We start from the raw sequence: 22,094 nt of genomic DNA on the forward strand, positions 1-22,094 counted from the left end.
GGGGGTGGCACGGAGGGGTCCCGGCCACCGGGAGGAGCTTCACCTGCACCCTCCCTGGGGGATCTACTGACGCGGCTCCGTGACCTTGTCCCGCTCGGGCTGGGAAGGGTCGTTCCCTTCGGGCACCGTGACCGTGGGGAGCGCCTGGACCGTGCATGACTGCGGTCGGCCGGTATTCGGGCCCCGGTGTCGGCCCGGCGCGGGGTGCCCGGCTGCGCCTGGCGTGGGGCAGCGCAGGGCCCTGCTGCCCTGTGGGGCTCTGGGCGAGCAGCGCTGTGGAAGGGAAGGCAGAGCCTGTCCCCTCTGCCCCGAAGGCAGGCATGGTGTTGTCGGGTGGTCCTGGCGTGCCGGCCCCTGTGGACCAGCAGAGTCTGCCCCCGGGAGGGGTCCCGCCTCCCTTCTGGGTTCTCCCCAATATGGCCTTGCGAAGCCAGGCTGAGGTGGGCGAGGGATTCGTACGGCAAAGAGACCCACATGGTGTTCCCAAACCTCTGCGTCTCAGCAGTATTCAAGTTTCAAAAAACTGGGGCGTGCTGTGTTAAATACAAGCCTAAAAACACCTTTAATGTTTCCCTCCATGAATGGCAGGACCCACAATGATGAGGTGCTCGCTGTGGCCTGCCAGAGGCAAACAGTAGCCCTGTGCGTCCCCTCGGGCATGCGGAACCAGCAGACGCTGCACTCTTCAGCCGCTGTGCGGTGGAAGCTGTCTCTCCCAGGAGTGCCAGTGATCCCGGTCTCTCCGCTAGCATGGTCTGTGCTGTCCAGGGCTGTCCCGAAGCCTTGGGGAGCCCGTGGGATGCACGTGCAGCCTCTCACCGGGATGCGGAAGGGCTCACGGTCGCATACCATGATGCGGTATGTGCCACATCACAGTGATGGCTCTGCTGCCTTTGGCTTTTTCCCTGGCTGTAGCTGATACAGGGCATGTAACCAAGATACTTGCACATATAGCCCAACGGCTATTGCTGTGGGCTGGTGGTGGTACATGTCTTTATAAGTTAATTGTTTCATATCTTGCTGAATTTGAAGTTAATGGAAAGAGCTTCAGTACCACTAAGCTGTCTTTGTTGTCCATTGGGTTTATTGTCATCAGTGGTTGAGTTTATCTCCAGCAGTTGCAGACTAACTGGGATATGATGTACTGGAGCGTGTCCAGCAAAGGGCTGATGATTAAGAGATTGGAGCATCTGTCATATGAAGAAAGGCTGCGAGTGCTGGGGCTGTTTAGCCTGGCGAAGAGAAACCTCTGGGGAATCTCATCAGTGTGTGTAAATACCTGATGGAGGGAATAAAGGAGATGGAGCCAAGCTCTTCTTAGTGGTGCCCTGTGATGGGACCAGAGGCAATGAAGGCATAGGAGGTTCCATTTACACATCAGGAATCACTTGTTTATTGTGAAAAGTGGTGATGCTGGCACAGGTAGCTCATAGAGGTTGTCTAGTCTCCATCCTTGGAGATACTGAAACCTTGGCTAGACACTGTCCTGGGCAGTCTGCTCTGGCTGACCCTGCTAGAGCAGGGGTTGGGCTGTGCCCATCAGCTTCAGCTCTTTCATGAGTTTGGCTCGTGTTGTCTGAACAGAAAGTAGAATGTTTGCATTATAAACTGGATGCTCTTCATTATTACAGCAAGTGGTGACTGTTTCATGCACCATCCTAAGATTTTAAGGAAAAGATCTGGGGTGCAGATTGAAAGCCGGAGGTGTATCGGCCAAGTGACTGTTCCCTTCTCCGGCTCCCCATACCCCTGCCAATGCCTGCTGGGGCCTGGAAGGCAGGGCTGGGAACGCGTTGTGCTCCTTCAGCACAAGGTGGTGGCTGCTCTGAAGTCCCAGCAGCAATTGGAAAGTGCTATGCGTCCAAAATTGAATTAAAGAAGGATCTTTCGTGAACTTTCAGCTGAGCTGTACCAAGACACGTACTGCGTTAACAGGCTAAGTAACAAGCGTTACTCTGATAAAACTTTGGCTAAGAGGAATGGAATCCAAAACGGAGAGAAACAGGACTATCTCGTAGCCAGGAGCTGCCTGCCTGCCAGCTTGGAAATGCAGCCTGCCTGTGAAACTCCTCTCCACCCCAGAAGGGGTTAGGGGAGGTGGCAGGTGAGTTGAGGAGGAGGTTCCAGTATGGCGTTGTCTCTGTGGGCTGACCCTTCCTTTTTTAAAATTTTAAAAACACCATCTATTTTTTTAAAAGCTTGTACCATTTTCTAGTTCTGTGTGATGGTCCTTCTCAGGGTTGTGCCATCACTCTGAGTCTTTGCCTCCTGGAAGCCGTCCTTCTGCTTTCCTGCCACTGGGGCTCTCCAGAGTGTACACAGTGCTTCACAGGCCTTTTCTGCTTCTCTCGCCTTTCTGTCTCGCTGTGCACTGACAGTATTTCTGGTGTGTTGACCCCTCTCTCTGTGGCCTGCAGCATGGCAGCTGTTAAAGACCATTGGAAAAATGACAAGTGCTCCTTGTCTCAGTGTTGGTCTCCATTTTTTCTGCCATACTGGAATTTCGCTCTTCGTGTGCTCCGCTTCACTTCTGTACACCAGAAGTATTTTTCAAGTTATGTCCTTGTGTTACGGGCCCTGCATGCAGGCTTTTGAATGGCTCAGGAACATCAAGGCTGAGGTTAGTGTCTGCTAGTCCACCTTGTTAGGCTAAAATAAATATTTGGGGATAGTCCCCAGGCAGTATAGGAGGGTTTTGCTCAGGAAAATGATGGGCTAAGGAAGACTTTTGCAGTGTTTCCTTTTTTCAAGGATGACGGCTGGTGCAGGAGCAGATGGAGATGCTAGCTGCATGGCAGGCCCTGAGGAGGTGCGTGCTCACGCAGGGTGCCATCCCCACCGTGCCCAATTTGTCCCCTGTGGCACTTCCAGTTGGTTACTGCAACCGTCTCTGAGTCCTGGGAAATACGAAAGGTTTTGCAGTCTCGTGGCCTTCAGCAGAGACTCCGCAAGATGATGCTGGGAAATTTGTCTCATGTAATTGAGGAATATTTTAAAATATAATAAAGTGCTAAAATTGTAACCCAGAATGTGCTTATTGATGTGTTTTCCTTGGGAATCTGCAGTACATACGCCAGCTATGAAATGTTCATGTGTGTTTGGGGTTTTTTTCTTTTTTTAAATGTGAGTAGAATTATTTGCCTGAGGGTATTTTTCCAAATTGAAGTAAAGGATGATTACTTTTTATTATGTGAGTGGTTACAAGCAGACTGGGTAGGGAAAAGACTTTGGCACCTCCTAGGAGGGTGGAAGCAATGGTATTCAAAACCTTTCACTCCCCTTCCCTGCTGTATTTTATAGAATACCTCGTATACTGCCTGTGGCTAGTTATCCTCTACAGCTGTGTTAGTGGGATCTCAGAAGTGATCCAGAAGGGCGTCCTGCTGGCTAAATTTTTGATCAGCGTGAGTCACCAGCGCTTCTGGAGAGGTTGCAGCATGCTGTCCTGACAGCGCTTCATGATGGTTGTCTTCAGTAGGTGCTTGGTGGTGATGTGCCTGGCAGGGATGCTGTTTGGCGTTGAGCCGGGGAGCAAATGTACCCTGCTGGAGGCGAGGTGAAGACCCTGCTCATGGAGTGACCTCTGCATGCAGCTCTTCAGTGGCCTGTCTCCTAAACGTCAGCTGTCCCCACCTCGGCCAAGCTGGCGGCTCTGAGGAAGAGCTGTGCCGGGGCGTTCCCTGGGAGCCCACGCAGAGGGAGCGGGGTGGGGATGGGTGACTCCAGGCAGCGGTATTCCCGCTCTTGGAAGGAGAGGCATGTAGCTTCATATCGGCACTCGAGGGTGTAGCGACGGTGGGACAGTGTCCAGAGCAGCCTCCAGACCCATGCTGGTATGCGGGCTGCCTTCTGCTCGCCACAGCATTGCATACACTCCCTGCAGGGGCTCGCTGTGGCACAGGGCTGTTCTACCAGATGGGATTAGTTACTGTGACCTTGTGGTATTTTTAAGAAAGTCCATCCAGGCCCAAGAAGCTCAGTGTAAAGTGACTGATTTGGAGGTAACCTGGGCGGTGAGCCTCGCGGATGTGGGCTAGTGGCAGTGCACGGTGACCTTGCACGTATCTCCCCATGTGCAGCACCGTGGTGGCTGATGTCGTCTCCCGGGGCAGATTTCCTCCTCGCGCTGCAGAAAGGCTTTCTCTTCGGCACGCAGCCGTCAGGCTCTTCCTGGTGCCGCCGCACCCAGGAGGGGGCGGTTGGTGCGAGCGGTGTCGGGCAGACAGGCAGCACTGCCGCCCTGGCAGTGGGAGGACGGATGGAGGGCGAGGGGACAGGTACCCCCGGGACCGGTAGTGTGGCCACCCAAGGGGAGCAGGTGAGTGTCTGTGTGACACGGGTAGCTTTTGAACCACATCTTCGGGATACAGGGAAGAGGAGGAATAAATAATGGCTGTCTTATCCAGAACTCTGCTTTATCTTCAGAGCTCCTCTCCGAGCGCTGCTGAAAATGGCTTGGACCCTGATGAGGAGCCTCTTCTCAGAAAAAATCCCCGCCGGTTCGTCATCTTCCCCATCCAGTACCCAGACATATGGAAAATGTACAAACAGGCTCAGGCCTCCTTTTGGACAGCAGAAGAGGTGAGCTCTGGGGCCAGTGGGTTGGCACAAGGCGCTCAGACCGGGGTCCTGGGGCTTCCTTCCTAGCTCTGCTGCTGGTTTCGGTGTTGGAGGGTTGGAGTTAATTGCATCGAACGTGAGGTGCCTGCACCAGAGCAGGGCTCCCTTCATGGACAGTGGAAAGAAAGCTGCTTCCACAGGGCAATTCAGTGGACCTGGTTGAGGTCTTTGGTTTCGGACAAGGTGGAATTGTATCCTGGGATGCTTCTGTGGTTACAGAGGGAGCCTAAGTCAGATAGCTCTGATTTGAGGTCAGGTAGCTCCTACCCTGCTGCGGTCTCTGTACCTGCAACTAACTCCTTGCCCATGTAAGATGTTCTGGGCAATTTCATGTGAATGCTGTTCTTTAATGTTAGGCAACCTATTTTCCAGAAAGCTGGTAATAATCAGGGACACTTGCTAAAAATGCTTCTGACTGACTCCTGATTGCCCTGGTTAGATGCTTGCCCCGTGTTAGAATGCAAGCTGTAAGTTTTTCCCCAAGGTTGCTGGTTAGCCAGGCCTGAGCAGTACTGAGCTCGCTGCGCTTGCAGCAGCGGAGGCTTCTGAACACTGCGCTGATCTGGAGAGATTACCCGCCAGCTAAGCTGGTTGTTCCCACTCGCAGCTTCTGCAGCCTTCGCTCGTTTGTGAGCAGTGATCTGCGATGGCAAAGAGTGAGCTGAAGGCATTGGCAGGCTCTAAATAGGCCAGAAATCATCCTGGGATGGCGAGGAGCAGCTGTCCTTAGAAGTGCTATTCCATTGCCTGCCTGGGAGGCTTGCTGCCCTGTCGCAGTAGAGATTGACTTAAGCCATTAAAGAAAAGGCATTTAAACTCCTGCCTGATGAGCATTGCCCTTTTACCATGTTACTGCTTCCTTCTTACACTGTCCTGCCATCTGTCAATGCGTTTCCAAATGAACTGGAAAGTCAACTGTAAAACTGGTTTGTGTGTGTATGCGTTTATATACACATGTATAGGTGTACATGTTTATACACACACACACACACACATACAAGTTTTTAGGCCTCTGTATTTTTTACATCTGGCCCTACTTAACTGCTGCTGTGGTTCAGAAATCCCTCCCTCCAAACAAACAAACAGAAAGGCCTATGTGAAGGAAGTTGTGGTTTTCTGCTGTGGCTAGAGTTCAGGCTGGTAGATGAGAGCAGTTGTGCAGCGTTTGCCCCCGAGCTGTTCTTTGGCAGGATGGAGGCTGAACACCTGCCAAAGGCAGAAGTCCTCTCGGTCCATCTTTTGGCACACCTGCATATAGGTTTCTTTGAGTATGAGCATTTATTTCGAGTATAGTTTAAGTGTCTCAGAGCGAGCTCTGCTCATTGGTGCGTGTTTATACTTATGACAAGAAGATACTAATGCTCTTCAAAATCTGATTTACTTATAATTCAATAGACACTGCTTTTTATCCCACATTATAAAAGTGTAAATGGCGAAGCAAATACGTGACGTTACTGTTGCAAAGAGACAGCAGTGCTGCAGTGTGTCTGTTGTCTTTTACAGTCACATGTATTTAAATTCTCTACATGCAAAGATTTGAGAGCAAGCGCTAAAACTCTGCCTCAGTGATTTGGCTAGGCTGCTGCTGTTCTTACAGAATGACAAACTCAAAAGGGCAATAACATTTTTTGTTTTTCTTTTCATTAGGTTGATTTGTCAAAGGACCTTCCTCACTGGAACAAGCTGAAAGCAGATGAAAAATACTTTATCTCTCATATTCTGGCATTTTTTGCAGCCAGTGATGGAATTGTCAATGAAAACCTGGTGAGAAAGCTTTACAGAGGGCTTGAATACTTATTTTATTGGCTTTTCATTTTGGTTTTCTCACATTAGTACATAAGTTTATTAAATGCGTACTTTTTTTTTCCGTCCCATCATCTCACCTTTGCCAAGTGGAATAAGCAGCTTGTTCTGCTGGGGCCATTGTCTGAGTTAAACTGGGTCAGCTGTGGTCCAAATCCCATCACTCTTGGAGACAGTTTTTAAGCTCGGACTTCTGCCTGGCTGTGTTAATCCACGTTTCTCAATGAATTAATAGAACCCCACACTTCTTCCCATACTTGTGTTAGATAAGAAGTAGGGAGGGACTGTGCTGTGCTGTGCTCTGTATTCTTTATTTTGGTAAAATCCATTTTGCTTTCACTGAATGGCATCCTAGAATCTTTTAGAGCTGCAAGTGGGTGCTGCTAAAAGGTGGGGAGATCTTCCTGCTGAAAAAATGAAATCAATTCTGGGCTGCAGAATGTCTCGCCCCAGGTTATCAGTGGCATCTGACTGCAAATGCCCAGTTTAGATCTTGAATGTCTATAGCATGTAGAATATGTCATAGTATATGTGCATATATTGCACAAACACCTCTTATGTCATACTGTTTATTTCTTTAACAGTGAACAAAAGGTCCAAGGCTTTGTTCAGTATGAAGTGTTTACTATTGCAATATTTTGCTGTTCTCCTCCTGCGTACGTGTGCCCTCATGCTTCACTGCAGCTCTCTATCCAATATGCACAGCAGATGTATTTACTTCTAGCTGGACTGCTTTGTCGTCTTCTGCACCACACCTATCCTATTGACATATCTATGAATAAAGTAGGGCTGAACTGCCCCCATCCCTTCTCTGTGGTTGAGATCTATTGTCTTTCCCATTAAGCTTAGAGTACTGTGACACAGAACCGGTTTTACTGTACTCATTGCCATGCCTTCTGCTTTTGGTAGGTGGCACGTTTTAGCCAGGAGGTGCAGATCCCAGAAGCACGTTGTTTCTATGGCTTTCAGATTCTTATTGAGAACGTTCACTCAGAGATGTACAGCTTGCTCATAGACACCTACATCAAAGATCCTGAGAAAAGGTAAATCTCTGGATATACTACAGACCCAATCTGTCACCTAGTCCAGTGGCACCGTTGTTGGGCAGCAGCAGCAGCTGCTGTTCCATACTGACTTACTGGGGGAGTTGGGGACAGTTCCTTAAAGCTTTCAAGGCCTGTATACCTGACCCCCAAAACGGAGAGAAGTGTTACTGACCACCAGACTTGTGTGGGAGTGTCAGAAGGTTAATTAATATCTGTATAAATCTTTGATTACAGGAAGTGCTGACTATGTGAAATGTTGTTAAAGCTTAGACGAGCTCATTATGGTTATTGTGCTCCTGAGGTGCTTGCTCTCACATCAGCAAAGGATCTGCCTCGGGAAATTGAGTGCTTGTGATCCAACTGGTGTTTCTAACATACACCAATCAATGGATTGCATCCTTTCAGCTTTTTTGTTGTCACTGCTTTTTCATACAACTTTAACTGCTTGTTTTTAAAGTATTGGGTTCTTTGGAGAGCCCCATCACCTTTGTCTGGAGAACCTCCTTGTCCAAATGGTAATTAATTTGAAAAGAAGCACCTTCCCTCAGAGACTCCACCATGGGGATGGTCAGGCAGAGCTTGGTTTCCCACGGTGGCATCCTTTGTGGTGACAGTGGGAGGACTGCAAGGTTTCCTATCAGATGTTTAGCATGGTAACAGAGCCCGTGCTTGTGGGGATTGTCCAGTTCCTTTTGTGGAGTTGGGCAAGATGAGGTTCAGCTCGGTGGGTAGGAAGAGGCTGCCATCTGGCTTGAAGTCTGAGAGGCAGCGTGGTCTGGTGGGTGGGCACTCCTGGGATGGGACGTTTGAGTTCACTTCCCATCTCTGCAGCTCGCCTCCTCTGAGACCTTGGGTCTGTCACTTTCTACACATCCGCCTCCCCGTACCCTTGTTATCAGAGATCATCACCCCTTTGGGGTGGGAACTGTGCTTTGCTTGGGTTAGTTCAGAGCCCGGTGTAACGGGTTCCTCTGCCTGCTGGAGCCAGTAGGGACTGCCAGGGCAGATTTACATAAATCACTTATTATTATTTTGATCTTTTTTCTTTGTTTTCTTCTATAGGGATTTCTTATTTAATGCTATTGAAACGATGCCTTGTGTCAAGAAGAAGGCAGACTGGGCTCTGAAGTGGATTGAAGACAGAGAATCCACTTTTGGTGTGTAGCTTCTTAAAAATTTGTTTCTGTTGCACATGTCACAAACTAATCCTCTGGGAGTGAGCTGCATCCCTGGAAAGTGAAATGAAATTTTCCACAGATGATGTAGTGGCTTGTGGGTCTCTGGTTTAACTAAAGAACTAGAAGTAACTTCTGGTGAGCATGTATGTTTTATCTTCAGCTAAAGCAATATAGTAATGGCAGCGCTCACTAGAATCATGTTATGAAAAATGCTTGTGGGTTTCTCTGTCTTTTTTTTGTCTTTATACCAAACAACCGTAATTTCTTCAGTTTTTGCTTGTAGACCTTGTTTTCTAGGAGTTTTGATTATTTCTTCTAGTTGCCTCCTGTTTTGTACTCCAGTGTTCAGAACTGGGCAGCTGAAGTCTCGCAAGTTCAGGCTTTTTCTGTGTTCATGTTCACATAGACAAATTCATGTGTGATGTTAGCCTCTTTTTTGTAACAGCATGACTGAGCCTGGGCAAAAATGATTCAAGAATCGTTTGTTTCTGGTGTTTATGGTTTGCTGTTGGGACCAGGTTTCTAGTTTTTGTATCTCATCTCAGAGCTGGGACACTGGCTCAGCTTCCGTCAGAATGGTGCAGGACATCCTTTCCGGTGTTCTGCATTCAGCTTACAATGTTGACTCTGAAGGATGTGTTGTGGCTGAAACAAATAATGGGCAGACTGTGGTGAATTTTCTAAACCAAACATCCTCTAAACTTGGAGAAAGTGTAGGAAATGGAGAGATTCAGCCAGACAAACAAAATAAACCTGAATGTCATTCTTTTGCAGCGTCTGTTGTTCACAGCTCTTGTTTGAGTGGATTTCTTCCTGTAGCTGTAGATTCTCTTGTCCTGGAGTGTCCTGCTGCCTCACCAATCTGGCTTGCTTGCTCTGTGTAGAGACCCTTCCTCATCTCCTTCATTTGGCTCCCGGCAACCTGGAGGTGTGCCAGGAATCAGAAGGTTCCCTAACTCAGAAAGCAATGTTCCCCCCACCTCCTGCCCCCAAACTTCACGCATCCTATCCAAATTTTTCTAAAGTCTTCTGTTTTTTCATCTTATTGAGAAAACTTCTCAAGTTTAAAACATTTGGGAGGCCCAGGTCTTAGAGTTATGGATTATGAGATATGGTATATGAAAGTGGCTGGCTGGCTTGTTTACTTGGTGTTTCCTTCCAGCTTGGGGACCTGGTCTGCAACCAGGTCTCCACAGCTTTGGTTGATAACTGATGCTGAGGGTTCAGTTGCTGTCTCTGTTCTGTGGACTCTCAGCCTCCCAGTGTGCGTGTACATTATGTGGGGCTGCTGATGGATGATTTTTGTTTCAGCATAACTCATTTGAGTGATAGCTAGTCAGGTGGCATGACATGGTGGTAAAAGCCATATAGATATTCAGGCTTGTGCTTCATTAAACCTATAGTGTATGAGCAGCCTTCCTCCACTCATCTCTAGAAGTAACCCGGGAGATTTTTAGTGTTGCCAGACAAATTCTTTCCTTAGTAACGTCTGTGATACACATAAGTTCATGTTGCTCTTCATGCTTTTTTCCTAACTTGAATTTCTTCAGATGAGCCAGCAGATGGCATTTGCATCTCGTAGAGGAAGTTGGACATCTGTCTATTTTGGGGTTATTTTATTTTTTAAACAAAACTCTATGCAGTTCTCACTGGAAAAAGACACCGGCACTGAATGCAAAAGCTCTTCATGTTAGAATATACCCAAGGATCTTGTGAAGTTGTTTAAAATAGACTACATGGAATAACGTGTCTTCACCAAGCAGTCAGATGGTCTTGTAGTCTTGAAGAAATAAATTCCTGTAGAGAACAGGGAGAACTTGGACCAATAATGCTGTGCTTTCCTTGGATGAAAGGTGGGATAACATAAATAGTTATTTGTCTTGATGAATTATGTTCTGTGTTTTTCCACTCCTGTAAGAATATGATTTTATGTAGATACTCAACAAGCAAAAATTGAGGTGTAGGGTTTTTTGTTTAATTTACAGGAGATCAGCTCTTCTCTCAGTTTTGTCCATTTTGTCTGCACAGCCATTTTCCTGCCTTTTAGAAAGAGATAAAGGAGTACTAATGTCTTGGCCATTTTGGACAATTGTATTCTTTCCTTTCTGACCTGTGGCAGTTTCCTTGGGTGCCCCTGGTTCTTCACTTCTACTGGGGTTGCCTGTGGTTAAGTGCTGCTGCATGTGTAGACCCTGTATGCTTTGGGACCTGCTGAAAGATGTGGTCAGATACAGCACCTGGTGCTGCAATGGGAAGTCCTCCTCTCCGACATCGGTCTGTCTGATGCAAATGGTGCATCTTGTTGACGAGCAATACACTATTTTGTGTCTAACTGAAAATATGTTGTGTTTAAACAGGTGAGAGAGTGGTTGCCTTTGCTGCAGTTGAAGGCATCTTCTTTTCGGGTTCCTTTGCTGCTATATTTTGGCTGAAGAAGAGGGGCCTGATGCCTGGACTGACTTTCTCCAATGAACTTATTAGCAGAGATGAGGTAATGTGTCATGTCCTACACACTGTCTGGGAAGGAAAGTGAGTTTCCAGGGGAAGGGCAGAATTATTTTCATGAAGATCCCATGGTATAGCCAGAGTGGCCCTCCTCTGGTGGCAGGGAGGGTTGGAGTGAAGGTGAAGAGAGCAGAGAGCAGGGTTTGGACAGAAACCAGTGAAGAAGAGAATCCAACAGCGAGTAGGAGATGCATTTCTGGGTGTGACGGAGCCTTTTTAATGTTGACAGTGCTCAAGGCCAAGGAGGTTGTAGAAGTCTGAGTTGGTTCTCTGCTAGCCAGTGTCAGCAGCAGCGTTTTCCAGGGAAGGTCCACTGTCCTGGTAGAAGAGAGGTCCTGGTTACCTGCCAAGTAACTGCAGGCTGTGCTCCCTTGAGCTTCTCCTGCAATAAGCCTTGTGTGTCTGCTTTAACATCACCTCCTAGGCAGCACAGAGAAGAGCCTTCCTTTCCCCAGAGCAGTGCCCGACCCCGTTCCTGCAGCCTGAGGGAGGAGGGGTAACTGCTGACATGTAGGAAGACTGGAGTCCTGCAAAGGAGCAGGCTATTCCCAGAATATTTGTAAAAAGGGGAAAGAAGCAGATTTCTAGCTATAAATTACTGATTAACTTAAAACCTAGGTGCTGCTATGCCCCTCAGCAAAAATACCTGTTTTTAAAGGGAGTAAACATAAGCATTAGCAATACCCCAATGCATAGTATGATCAAAAATGTGGACTTTTTAGATTGAAGGGGACATTTGTCTTCCTGTGCTGTGAGGGGAGGCAAAGGCCTGGCTGCCCAAGGACTGGTGTGGAATTGTGCTGTCCCCAGCTGCAGTGGGGGCTGGCGTGGACGTGACTCTGAGCCTTGCTCTGCCTTCACTGCTCCAGTCAGGTTCAAGTGGCCTCCTTGTCCCACTCCCCATCTGCCCCTAGTTGTGGGTCCCAGAGCTTGCAGGCGGCCTTCTGCATCTGTCCCCTGGCCAGCTGTGGCAGGGTGCTGCAGAAGCAGCAGATGTTGTTCATCTACATGTTGTTGTGTTACTGCACAGCGATAGGATGCCCTGGGAGGGGGGAGCTACAGGTCTGCATTAGAGGGGAGTGCTTCTTGGTTTAAGATGTGATGTGTCTGGGGGGCTGCACATCAGCACACCGAAGTGGCAGGCCACGTGCTGGCAAGTGCCCTTTCTTCCCACTGCTTCCAGCACTGCTGCCTGCCTGTTGGCAGCATTTGCTTATGGTTGGGGCATGTCTTTAAGGCACCACACAACTTACGGCGCTGTCAGCGCTGTAAAAGCAGAAAGACCAGTTTTGTATGTGGTATAAACACGCTAGTGGTTTGAACTTACCAGAGTTGGACTAAAAGAGTAGAGAGCTTTATCATAGTGGAAGTAATTTCCGTGGATTAGATAAACTGATTTGAAACAAGGCATCTTACAAGATGCCTTTAATTTAAAAGACACTTTTGGAGAAAGTGATATGACCAGTAAGCAAAACCAAACAGTTCTTCAGCCTTGACCTTCCTTGTGTCCTCTGTTTTTTCTGAGTCATCATGAACTGATCCATTTGAGCGAGGAAATATTTGTTAGAAGGATCACTTGCGGGTGAATGAATGTAAGTTCCTCTATACAGCAGTGTAACTGTATTTCTCTGCCGAGTCAAGCACCAGAAGACTGAATTTTTCTTGAGCTCCATTGGCTTAATTCCAACTGCAGAGCTGTTCTGAAGGGTAAGGCTTGGTGCACACAGCACCTGCGTCAAAAAACAGGAAATGCTGTTACAAAAGCAGTGGCAGTAAAAAGAATCCACAATGGAAAACTACACAAACTGTTTTCTGATGCACCTGAACAGATAAATGGTTAATGCTCAATATGTTTTTTGAGCTGCAGGCTCTGTTCCTAGTCTGTTCTTTGAGCTGGTGCATCTCTGATTCTTAAAGGTGCAAAGCTGCTGGGAGCACCAGTCAGCGGAGCACACCAGTTCAGGTGAGAAGCCAGGCACGTCCTGCATCCTGCTGGTCATCCTGCCGTGGGCAGCACCACAGAAAGCCCTGCAGCAGGCAGCTAGCGCTGTGCCTAGAAGGGGAATATTTCCCAAATTACATGGTTTCAGGGCTGTTTCATGACTTAAAGCATAAGGATTTTGTAGCCTTTCTGAAAAAGTTTTCACTGCTTGGTTTTGTTTTGACCCTTGTTAACAGTAGCACTGGATTGTCTCGTAGCCCAGAATCTGGAAAATCCTTGTGACTGGTTTCCACTCTGGATGTGCCCTCATGGTGCTTATAGGCTGTAATCGCCCCCTTGCTGTTGAGAGGAGAGGTAGCACAGTGTCTAGCAGTGGTAGGTATGGCTGAAACCTGAGGCTCGAGCTGTAGCCGGGCAAGCTTAAATAGAAACTGAGGCACCTCTTGGAGCAGCTGTCTGGTACCACTCTCAGACTGTGAGGGATTGCTTGTCTCCTGGTGTTGTCTTATCCTGGCCAGAGGCTTTTCTGGAAATCCTGGGAATGAACACAATTTACTGGGCTCTGTGCAGGATAGGTGGGTGAAATGTGAAGGTGGGTTGAGTTGGGGCATGGTAGCCATAAGCATTACAAACCTATGAACATGTGGTAGCAAATTCCTCACAGTAACTGCGCGTTGTGTGAAGAGATGATTTGTTAGCCTTGGATTTGATGACTCTAATCTGAATCTTCCTTTCTGAAAACTCTATAAGGAGAAGCAAGGGAAGAAATGCTACTAAAAGAACTTCAAACAAGTATTTGTCCCTGAGGGACCTGGACAGGCTGGAGAGGAGGGGCCAGGCCAACCTCATGCAGTTCAACAAGGCCAAGTGCAAGGTCTTACATCTGGGTGGGGGCAATCCCAAGCACAAATACAGGCTCGGCAGGGAATGGCTGGAGAGCAGCCCTGAGGAGAAGGACCTGGGTGTGCTAATTGACCAGAAGCTCAGCATGAACCAGCAATGTGCGATCGCAGCCCAGAAGGCCAACCATATCCTGGGCTGCATCAGAAGAAGTGTGGCCAGCAGGTCAAAGGAGGTGATTCTGCCCCTCTACTCCACTCTCGTGAGACCCCACCTGGAGTACTGCATCCAGCTCTGGAGTCATCAACATAAGAATGACACGGACCTGCTGGAGCGTGTCCAGAGGAGAGCCATGAGGATGATCCGAGGGCTGAAGCATCTCTCCTATGAGGACAGGCTGAGAGAGTTGGGGCTGTTCAGCCTGGAGAAGAGAAGGCTCCAGGGAGATCTTATTGCGGCCTTCCAGTACCTAAAGGGGGCCTACAGGAGAGCTGGGGAAGGACTTTTTACTAGGGCATGTAGTGACAGGACTAGGGGGACTGGCTATAAACTGGAAGAGGGCAGGTTTAGATTAAACATTAGGAAGACGTTTTTCACTTTGAGGGTTGTAAGGCACTGGCACAGGTTGTCCAGAGAGGTTGTTGAGGCCCCATCCCTGGAGGTGTTCAAGGCCAGGCTGGACGTGGCCTTGGGCAACGTGGTCTAGAGGCAGGGGTTCCTGTCCATGGCAGGGGCGGTGGAACCCAAAGATCTTCAAGGTCCTTTCCAACCTAAACCATTCTATGATTCTATGATTTCTGTACAGGTATCTCAAAGCGTAGAGCAGGTAAACAGTGTATGTTAACTGGCAGGTAGTTTTGCAGGTCTTTCTGCAAAAGCATCATCTGTAGGAATCTTTCTGCAAAAACATCTCTGATGGGAGGCAGAGACCCAGCAGGGTTCTGTGTAGGATCCCTCACAGTAGAGCAGCTCTGAAAAATATTTACCTGAGAAGCATGTACGCTGAGCGTTATTTTATTATAGGTGGCAAGTGTTGGATTTCAGATGTTACTAATTGGGTTGTAAAGTAAAAGTGCCCACTACACATGGTAACATTAAGACTATCGAAGAAGCAGGAAGCTAGGAAGCTTCAACCTGAAGGAGGCTGCCTCAAAGTAAGAGCAATCTATGGGGAGGAGGGAAAAACTGACTTTTGTTTTCATTGTTCTCTGTTATTTCAGGGTCTACACTGTGATTTTGCTTGTCTAATGTTCCATTATTTAGTGAATAGACCATCAGAAGAGCGGGTCCATGAGATCATCGTTAATGCTGTTGAAATTGAGCAGGTAAGCCTGGCCATGACAGCACCGTGGGCAGTGCAAGACCAGTCTTATGTGCAAAAATATACAAATTAACTTCTAACTTTTGGGGTTCCTTATTTGATACTTCGCTCAGGCCTGGATCCCTGATGCATTACACCATCCTTTCCCTCTTCCTTAATGGTGATAATAAGAATCAGAGACTTTCTGATTCAGTTGTTAAGCAACTGGGAGAAGCTGAAGCTGGCAGCTGGTTTCCTCCTTAATGACAGAAAGGAAGAAAGGCTGTCTCATTTAGTGTAGAATAGCATAGTTCCATTTGGAAGGGACCTACAACAATCATCTAGTCCAAGTGCAACTGTCCCTTAAAGAAGAGCTTGTTTACCTCTGTCCTTTCAGGATCTTTGTCTCTCCCTGCTGTACACACACCCCTGCTTGTCCTCAGGAGAAGACGGGGTCTGTTCTGGCCACGGGTACTGTGCTGGGTTCTGACTTTTTTTGAGGTTGCTGTCAGGTTCTTTCACATGAAGTGCTACCATCTGCAACTACAGGTTTCTGCACTGCTAAGTGTTTGGCAGGATTGTAATTTACTCTTTCTGTTGTCATCTAACTACTGTGATGATGATGACAAATGCCACAGGTTTGCCTCACAACACTGACAGGTATTGCATCGTTGCCTAAACATGTACATGGCTGGGTTCAGCGCTCACATATCACTATCTTCTCCGATCTGTCGTTCTATAATGGCTCGAAGCCAAGGAAAACTGGAGATTTCTGGATCTGTTCCTGCTCCCGCTAGTATGGTCTGTGGGTTTTATTGAACTTGGAGCTCAAGCTTATGCTGCAGCTTGGGATCTTATGGGGGACGGGGAAAGGCAGATGAGAGGGGCAGTAATACAAATTCTTGTGCCCTTTCCAGAAAAGCATACTAAAAATAAAGGAAGATACAAACAGCTACTGAAAACAGAAGACACTTGTTGAGTTTAGTGATGCAACTTATTTATTCAGACAACTGCCTGGGGAGCCTGGAATATCACAAATTGTGTTACTGTGAAACACAGGTGTCTTCTCTCTGTTTCCCTTCTTAAACTTCATTTATCTAAAAGTCTTCTGTATTTTAACTTCTAGGAGTTTCTAACAGAGGCGTTACCTGTAGGTCTGATTGGAATGAATTGCACTTTGATGAAACAATATATTGAATTTGTTGCAGACCGGTTACTAATGGAGCTTGGGTTCTCAAAGGTAAGAGATGCAATTGCCCAAAATGCTGGCCTGCCAGGACAGCCCAGGCAACCTGTAAGCACAAAGCACTCTCTTAATGTGCCTGGGAGCAGGTCATATTTAGTGCTTGCAATTTCTCTGAGTGACAGCCGAAACCACAGCTTTAATATCTGTGCTTCGCTATTTAAAAGAGCAAGAACAATTTAAGCCATTGTTTCCCTTCAGTTGCTCTGCAGGTTTGTAATGGGAAACTTATGCTGTGCTCAAGTGCTGCAGTCCTCGAAGGATAATAAGCACCTTGCGCGGGTGAACTTCACCATGGACCAAACTCACGGGGAGTGACAGTACAGAATTTGCTTAGATAGGTGTCCGTAGATGCTACAGCATATTACAGCAAGGGATGATCTAGTTTGAAAAGGTTTGACTGTGGTGTTTGTTGGGTTTTTTTATAGCATTGTTACCCTGTCAGAATCACTAGTGTAATAGTGTTTCCCTTCCCCAGGTCTTTCATGCAGAAAATCCTTTTGATTTCATGGAGAATATTTCTCTGGAAGGAAAAACAAATTTCTTTGAGAAGCGGGTTTCAGAATATCAACGTTTTGCTGTTATGGCAGAAACAATGGACAATGTCTTCACTCTGGATGCAGATTTTTGATAACTTGGCAAATGAACAGTGACTGTTTCCCTCTCCCCATCTCACTTTCTGCTGTGAGGTTGTCTTCATTTTCTCTCCTGGAATTTGAGTCTACTGGGACTTTTTACCTGGGTTTTCATGTCGTTTGTCTGGGGAGTAAATATATTTCTCTCCCTGTCATTAAAAAAAAAAGGGAGGTCCTTTTTAAAAAAAAAATTATATGGCTTTTTAAAAGGACGGCCTTTTTAATACTCCCTTCACTCATCTGCTGTGATTGCTGTCTTTAAAAATGACCTGGATACTACTACTTTTTTAAGACTTTGGTAGTGTTTTGAGAAAGCAAACTGTGTATTTACCTTGTTTTATGGTATATTAATCCGAAAACCAGATGAGGTAGCACTCTATGTATATATGTTGCTATAAATTGTTTTCTATTTTCATGTTTATAGATTTGGTGTAGAGTAAAAGCTCTTCCCTGTTGTCCTGCTGCAGATAGAGTAATAAGTGAACGTGGGAAGACATTAATAAGGCATTAACTATGAAATCTTATGAAACCCAGGGATACGGTTTGATCGCCCAGTTAACCTGGGTTCTGTCTGAAAACATTTTTACTCTGGTTGCAAACCTGATGGCTGTTGGTAGGAGTTTAAATCAAATACATACGATTTCTGTCTTACAGCTGTTATTGAGCCAGTCAGTAGACTTTAAATGGGCCTTGAACAGGCAGGCCTGCTACTAGTGGAGAAAAAAACACAGCCTGTAGTTCTTTGGCTTGTGCTGCCTGTTTTTCCCTGCTTTTCTCAACAAGTGCCTTATTAAGCAGTCTGTAGTTGCAGTGAGTTGCAGTCAGCATCTGACACTGGACCATCCAGCTCTGGTGTTGTCTGTTTTCCCTCTGTTGTGCTGGGTGATTTGAGATTCTCCCCTTCTCGGTTTCACTTGTGCACTGATGGGGTGAGGAGGTGCATCATTCCAAGGGATTATCCCTTGAGGTGCTGCAAACATACTACTTGGCCTGTAAGGGAGCACCAGTAATGTGTGAAGGTACTTCAAGGTGCATGTTTACTGTGAACCCTTGAAACTGTTGTCACAGAAGAGCTTCCGGAGGAAGGTATTAAACCTTTCAAAACCAAACCTTGAAGTAGTATGGATTAGCAGCATCTTACAAAGGACAGCTGTTTGTTTTTTGGTGTGTTCCAGTGTGTGCCTGAAAACTTTTTTGTTTTTTAATTTCTTGATGTCACATGCAGAGCATGGAGCAATTGAAGAATGGCTAACATACTGCAGTGGTACTTGGGATGGGAGGGATGCTCTTCAGCTGTAGGTGGATTATTTGCAAATAGATATGCTCCTTTTTTCTTTTTTTTATTTTCAAAGGTGAAGTGATTGTACATGAGCTAGACAAAGGGTTCTGATTTATTAAACCCAAGCATTTTTTCATAATGTTCAGCAATTTGTATAAGAGCTTTTATAAGTCTTTCTTATTGCTGCAGACATCTTGTGCTACTTTCAATATGCCTGGCATGAGATGAGCTGACAGCCCAGGGTTATCAGTGATGGGGTGGTATGAGTGTTACTTTCCTGCCAGCCCAGATCAGTCGTAGCCCTGGCTGCCTGAGTTAGGTCCGTTGCTTTAGCATAATTCCTAGTGAACAATTGTCTCTGGTGTAAAAATAAGCAGCAAAACTGACTCCTTTTGTTCGGTCTCAGTACAAGATGAGTACGTAATGAGCACGGAAACAGGACAGCTTTTTTTCCTAGAGAAGAGCCTGCATCATGTGACATAAGGTACTTGGGGAGGGGAGAGGGGGACCTGGAGAATACAGAGAAAAGCTGGAACTGGTGTCCCTCACTAACGTCCTGCAACTGCAGGAGAACTATGGACTCGGAGAGAAAATCCAGCGCCTGTTGGAAATACTGCATTCGTGGGGGAGAAAGAGGAAATGTTGTAAATGGGTCTGTTGTTGGAGGAATGGAATCTGTTTTTATGTCACTAATAGCATTTGTTTTGAGTGTTGTGACTTAAGATGAGAGTATACAGAATATTAAATTATGAAATTGCTACATGCTCAGGTTCTGTAAATGTATATGAGATACCAAAGTCTGGTACAACAGCTCCCACTCCATTTGCGTGTAAAATATGTGTGTAGTTTCAATAAAACTTGGATGTGGAGAGGAGCATGCCTTTGTTTGCTAGTTATGTGCTTTCTTGTGAAATCCAAAACGATCAAATTGGGTCATGACAAGAGTAACTTGATGTTAACAGCTTTTGGGTTGTGGGAGAAAGTTATGAGTGCTCCATAGGCTGTCTGGCGCTTTGTGAGCTCTCAACTTGCCGTTTCTCATTCCCAAGAATGGGGTTTGCAGTCTAGGGAGCAAACAAATAATTTTTTTCTGGAATTTTCTGGCTGAAGGAGAAATCTCTTGAGAGTCCCACAGATTCAAAGAAGAAACACTCCAGAAATGTATTTTTGGTGGGTGTTACCTGTTATCTGCCCTTGACCTGGGCACAGCAGCGTGGGGTTCAGCCCTCTGAGCTGGGGCCAGCCAGGGCTGCCTGCAGCCAAGCGCCGGGCAGCTGGGTCTGAGCTGGCAGAGGTTCACACCTGATGGCATCTGCGCCCTCAGGGGTGTCAAGTCAGAAGTCTTGTCCCTACTGCCCCTTTGTGACTCCTTGAAACAGGCATGAAGGACACGAGGTCTCTTCCTCTTCCACCAGCGCTGGATCTTGGGCAGAAACCATGTGCCTCTGAGGGCTCTGGTGGCCAAGCCGGGTCTGGCTCTGTGTGTCTCACACTGTGGCCATCATGCTTAAAAAAGCCTGATGGAGGTGTGCGGGGGAGAGAAGTTGTGATGCATCCCTTCAATATACAGTCCCTGTGTTCTGGGTTGGAGTCCAAGGCTGGTGCATGATTCCCATTATAGCCAGCGGGACAGAAGCTGCTTCTGGAGGGGTTCATCTCATGGTGAAGGACATGTCTGCAATAGTCAGGTGAGCAGAAACCTGTCTCAGGGGGGCTGCAAGGGGAACTGAGACTCATGGGTAGAATTCCACCTTTTAACATCCCAAATGGCCTCACTAGCTCCTGCTGTTCTCATTCAAACAGACATGTGGGTCCCAGCAAAACCCATGACTTGATTAGTGATAGCCACAAGGGCCAGCGTGCTCCCAGCCCTGCCGTCTGGTCATCTGCTCGTGAAACCACTGCAGAGTGCAGCAGGTCGGTGATTACTCCCAGCCCTTGCTGGGAAAGAGAAGAAAGTGGGTGAAGACAGGGCAATTAGCAAGCTCACTCTTAGTGTTTCTTGACAGCCTGGAGGCCATGTTGCCGGACTGGTAGGATTTTTTTGCAGCGAGATGAGGATGCTGTGTACAACACACCCGGAGCTGTGGCCAGCCCCTGGCCGGCTGACACTGCACTAATCCAATTCTGCCACGTTTTTCATCCTTGCCTTTGAACATTGTTAAACAGCAAGTCTGTCCTCCCAGCCAGCCACTTCCCAGCCTGCCAAAGGAGCACCTTCTTCTAGCTCTTCTGAGGGGACGGTCCGGGCTGGTTTTCCTCCTGGTGGAGCCCTTGAGTCGGCAAATATTAGTGTTTCTGATGCTATATTCTCTAGAGCTCCTTCTGGGAGAGAAACAGTCACCAGGGATGCTGATGTGTTAATATTATGTGTAGCTGAGTATGTGTTTGCCAGGAGGATGCTTGTGCGACTCGGGACCACTCCCCGCACTGCGCTCTGCAGAAATATGCACGTGCGTATATAGATCTCATACATGTGCATACGGATGTGCATGGCTGGCACACACAGACGTACGCACTACACATATGCAAAAGCAGAGTCAAGGGGAGAAGACTTTGAACGTCAGGTTTTAGCAAACCCTCTCCTTGGAGCAGAAGGGTAAAATGGACACTGTAACATCACTTTTAAGAGAAGCTATTCCCACTTTCCCGGCAGCTGCCCGCTGCCCACCCTGCTCCTTGCTGCCTGGGCACAGATGATGGCAGCGGCACAGCCAGAGGCTTTTTCCATCCCATCATGCGTAATCTGGCTCTAGGAACCAAGGCTGCCTAAGCCATGAGGCCAGAGCTGTGCTCTGCTAACCAAAATCTTAAGATAAGTATTTTTCAGCTTAAAATACAGGAAAGTCTCAGGAATGGCTGTGTTTGGCCAGTGTGGAGCACACACACCTGCTTTGAAGAGCAGTAACTTTGGTGTTTGGGTGGTTGAGTGTAGCTGCATGGATGGGCTCTGGAATTCCCTGTTGCATTTTGACCCTTCTGATGAAATAAAAGAGGATTTGTGAGTGACGGACATGAGGTTTCTATGACAGGCAGCAGTGCTGCCAATATTGCAGCTCCTCATGGAACTCTGCTGCCTGGGGGCTCCTGCACTGCACGTCCTCTTCCCAAATCTGCTTGAAAGGCTTCCCTGGGAAATGTCTTTCCCCTGGCACTGCTCTTGCTTTGCCTGCACCAGTCATCCCTGCATTTGCTCTACTGTGGCTGCTGGTGGGTTCACAGGGACAAATCCATATCATCAATCCCTTTTTTTCTTTGCTGTAGTACACAGTTTGGTCAATGTTACTCTGGGAATGGCCCTGGGTAGTGCTGCAGCATCTCTAGTAAGCTCATAGTACGAGGAGGAGAGCTGCGTGGACCAGCCCGGCATCGAGGACGAGGTGTTGACTCCTGCCATGGGGACAGGCCACCTTTGGGCCTTGGTAGTGCTTGTTCCTTTAGTGAGTGCCTCATGCTGTGGGGTCAGGAGGAGGTCATCACCAACAGATGATGAAAAGGGATCAACGAATCGATGAAAAGAAGATATTTTGGATGCTTCCATGACTTCACCAGCGGGGACTGACTTTGGCTCCTGTCCCTCTGGTGCCCAGTGAAATGTCAGAAAAAACCCATGCTGGGCACAGCGACTGCTGGGTGGCTTGCTATGTGAACTGCTCAAAGCCTGTCCCTGCAAGCCCTTCCTAAACATCATGCCACAACGCCT

General features: G+C 47.4%; 1 protein-coding gene across 1 annotated transcript; it reads left to right on the top strand.

The window, feature by feature from the left end:
- The first annotated feature begins 4,258 nt into the window (after positions 1 to 4,258).
- RRM2B (ribonucleotide reductase M2 B (TP53 inducible)) lies at positions 4,259 to 17,279 on the top strand. The gene is made up of 9 exons (XM_009891819.1): positions 4,259 to 4,318; positions 4,426 to 4,581; positions 6,268 to 6,384; positions 7,333 to 7,466; positions 8,532 to 8,626; positions 11,005 to 11,138; positions 15,155 to 15,259; positions 16,361 to 16,474; positions 16,956 to 17,279. The coding sequence occupies exons 1-9, from the start codon at positions 4,259 to 4,261 to the stop codon at positions 17,106 to 17,108; spliced, it is 1,068 nt and encodes a 355-aa protein (XP_009890121.1). The 3' UTR covers positions 17,109 to 17,279.
- The last annotated feature ends 4,815 nt before the right edge of the window (positions 17,280 to 22,094 follow it).

The sequence above is a fragment of the Charadrius vociferus genome, unplaced genomic scaffold (genome assembly GCF_000708025.1).
Source record: "Charadrius vociferus isolate BGI_N301 unplaced genomic scaffold, ASM70802v2 scaffold15, whole genome shotgun sequence".
NCBI classification, from domain to species: domain Eukaryota; kingdom Metazoa; phylum Chordata; class Aves; order Charadriiformes; family Charadriidae; genus Charadrius; species Charadrius vociferus.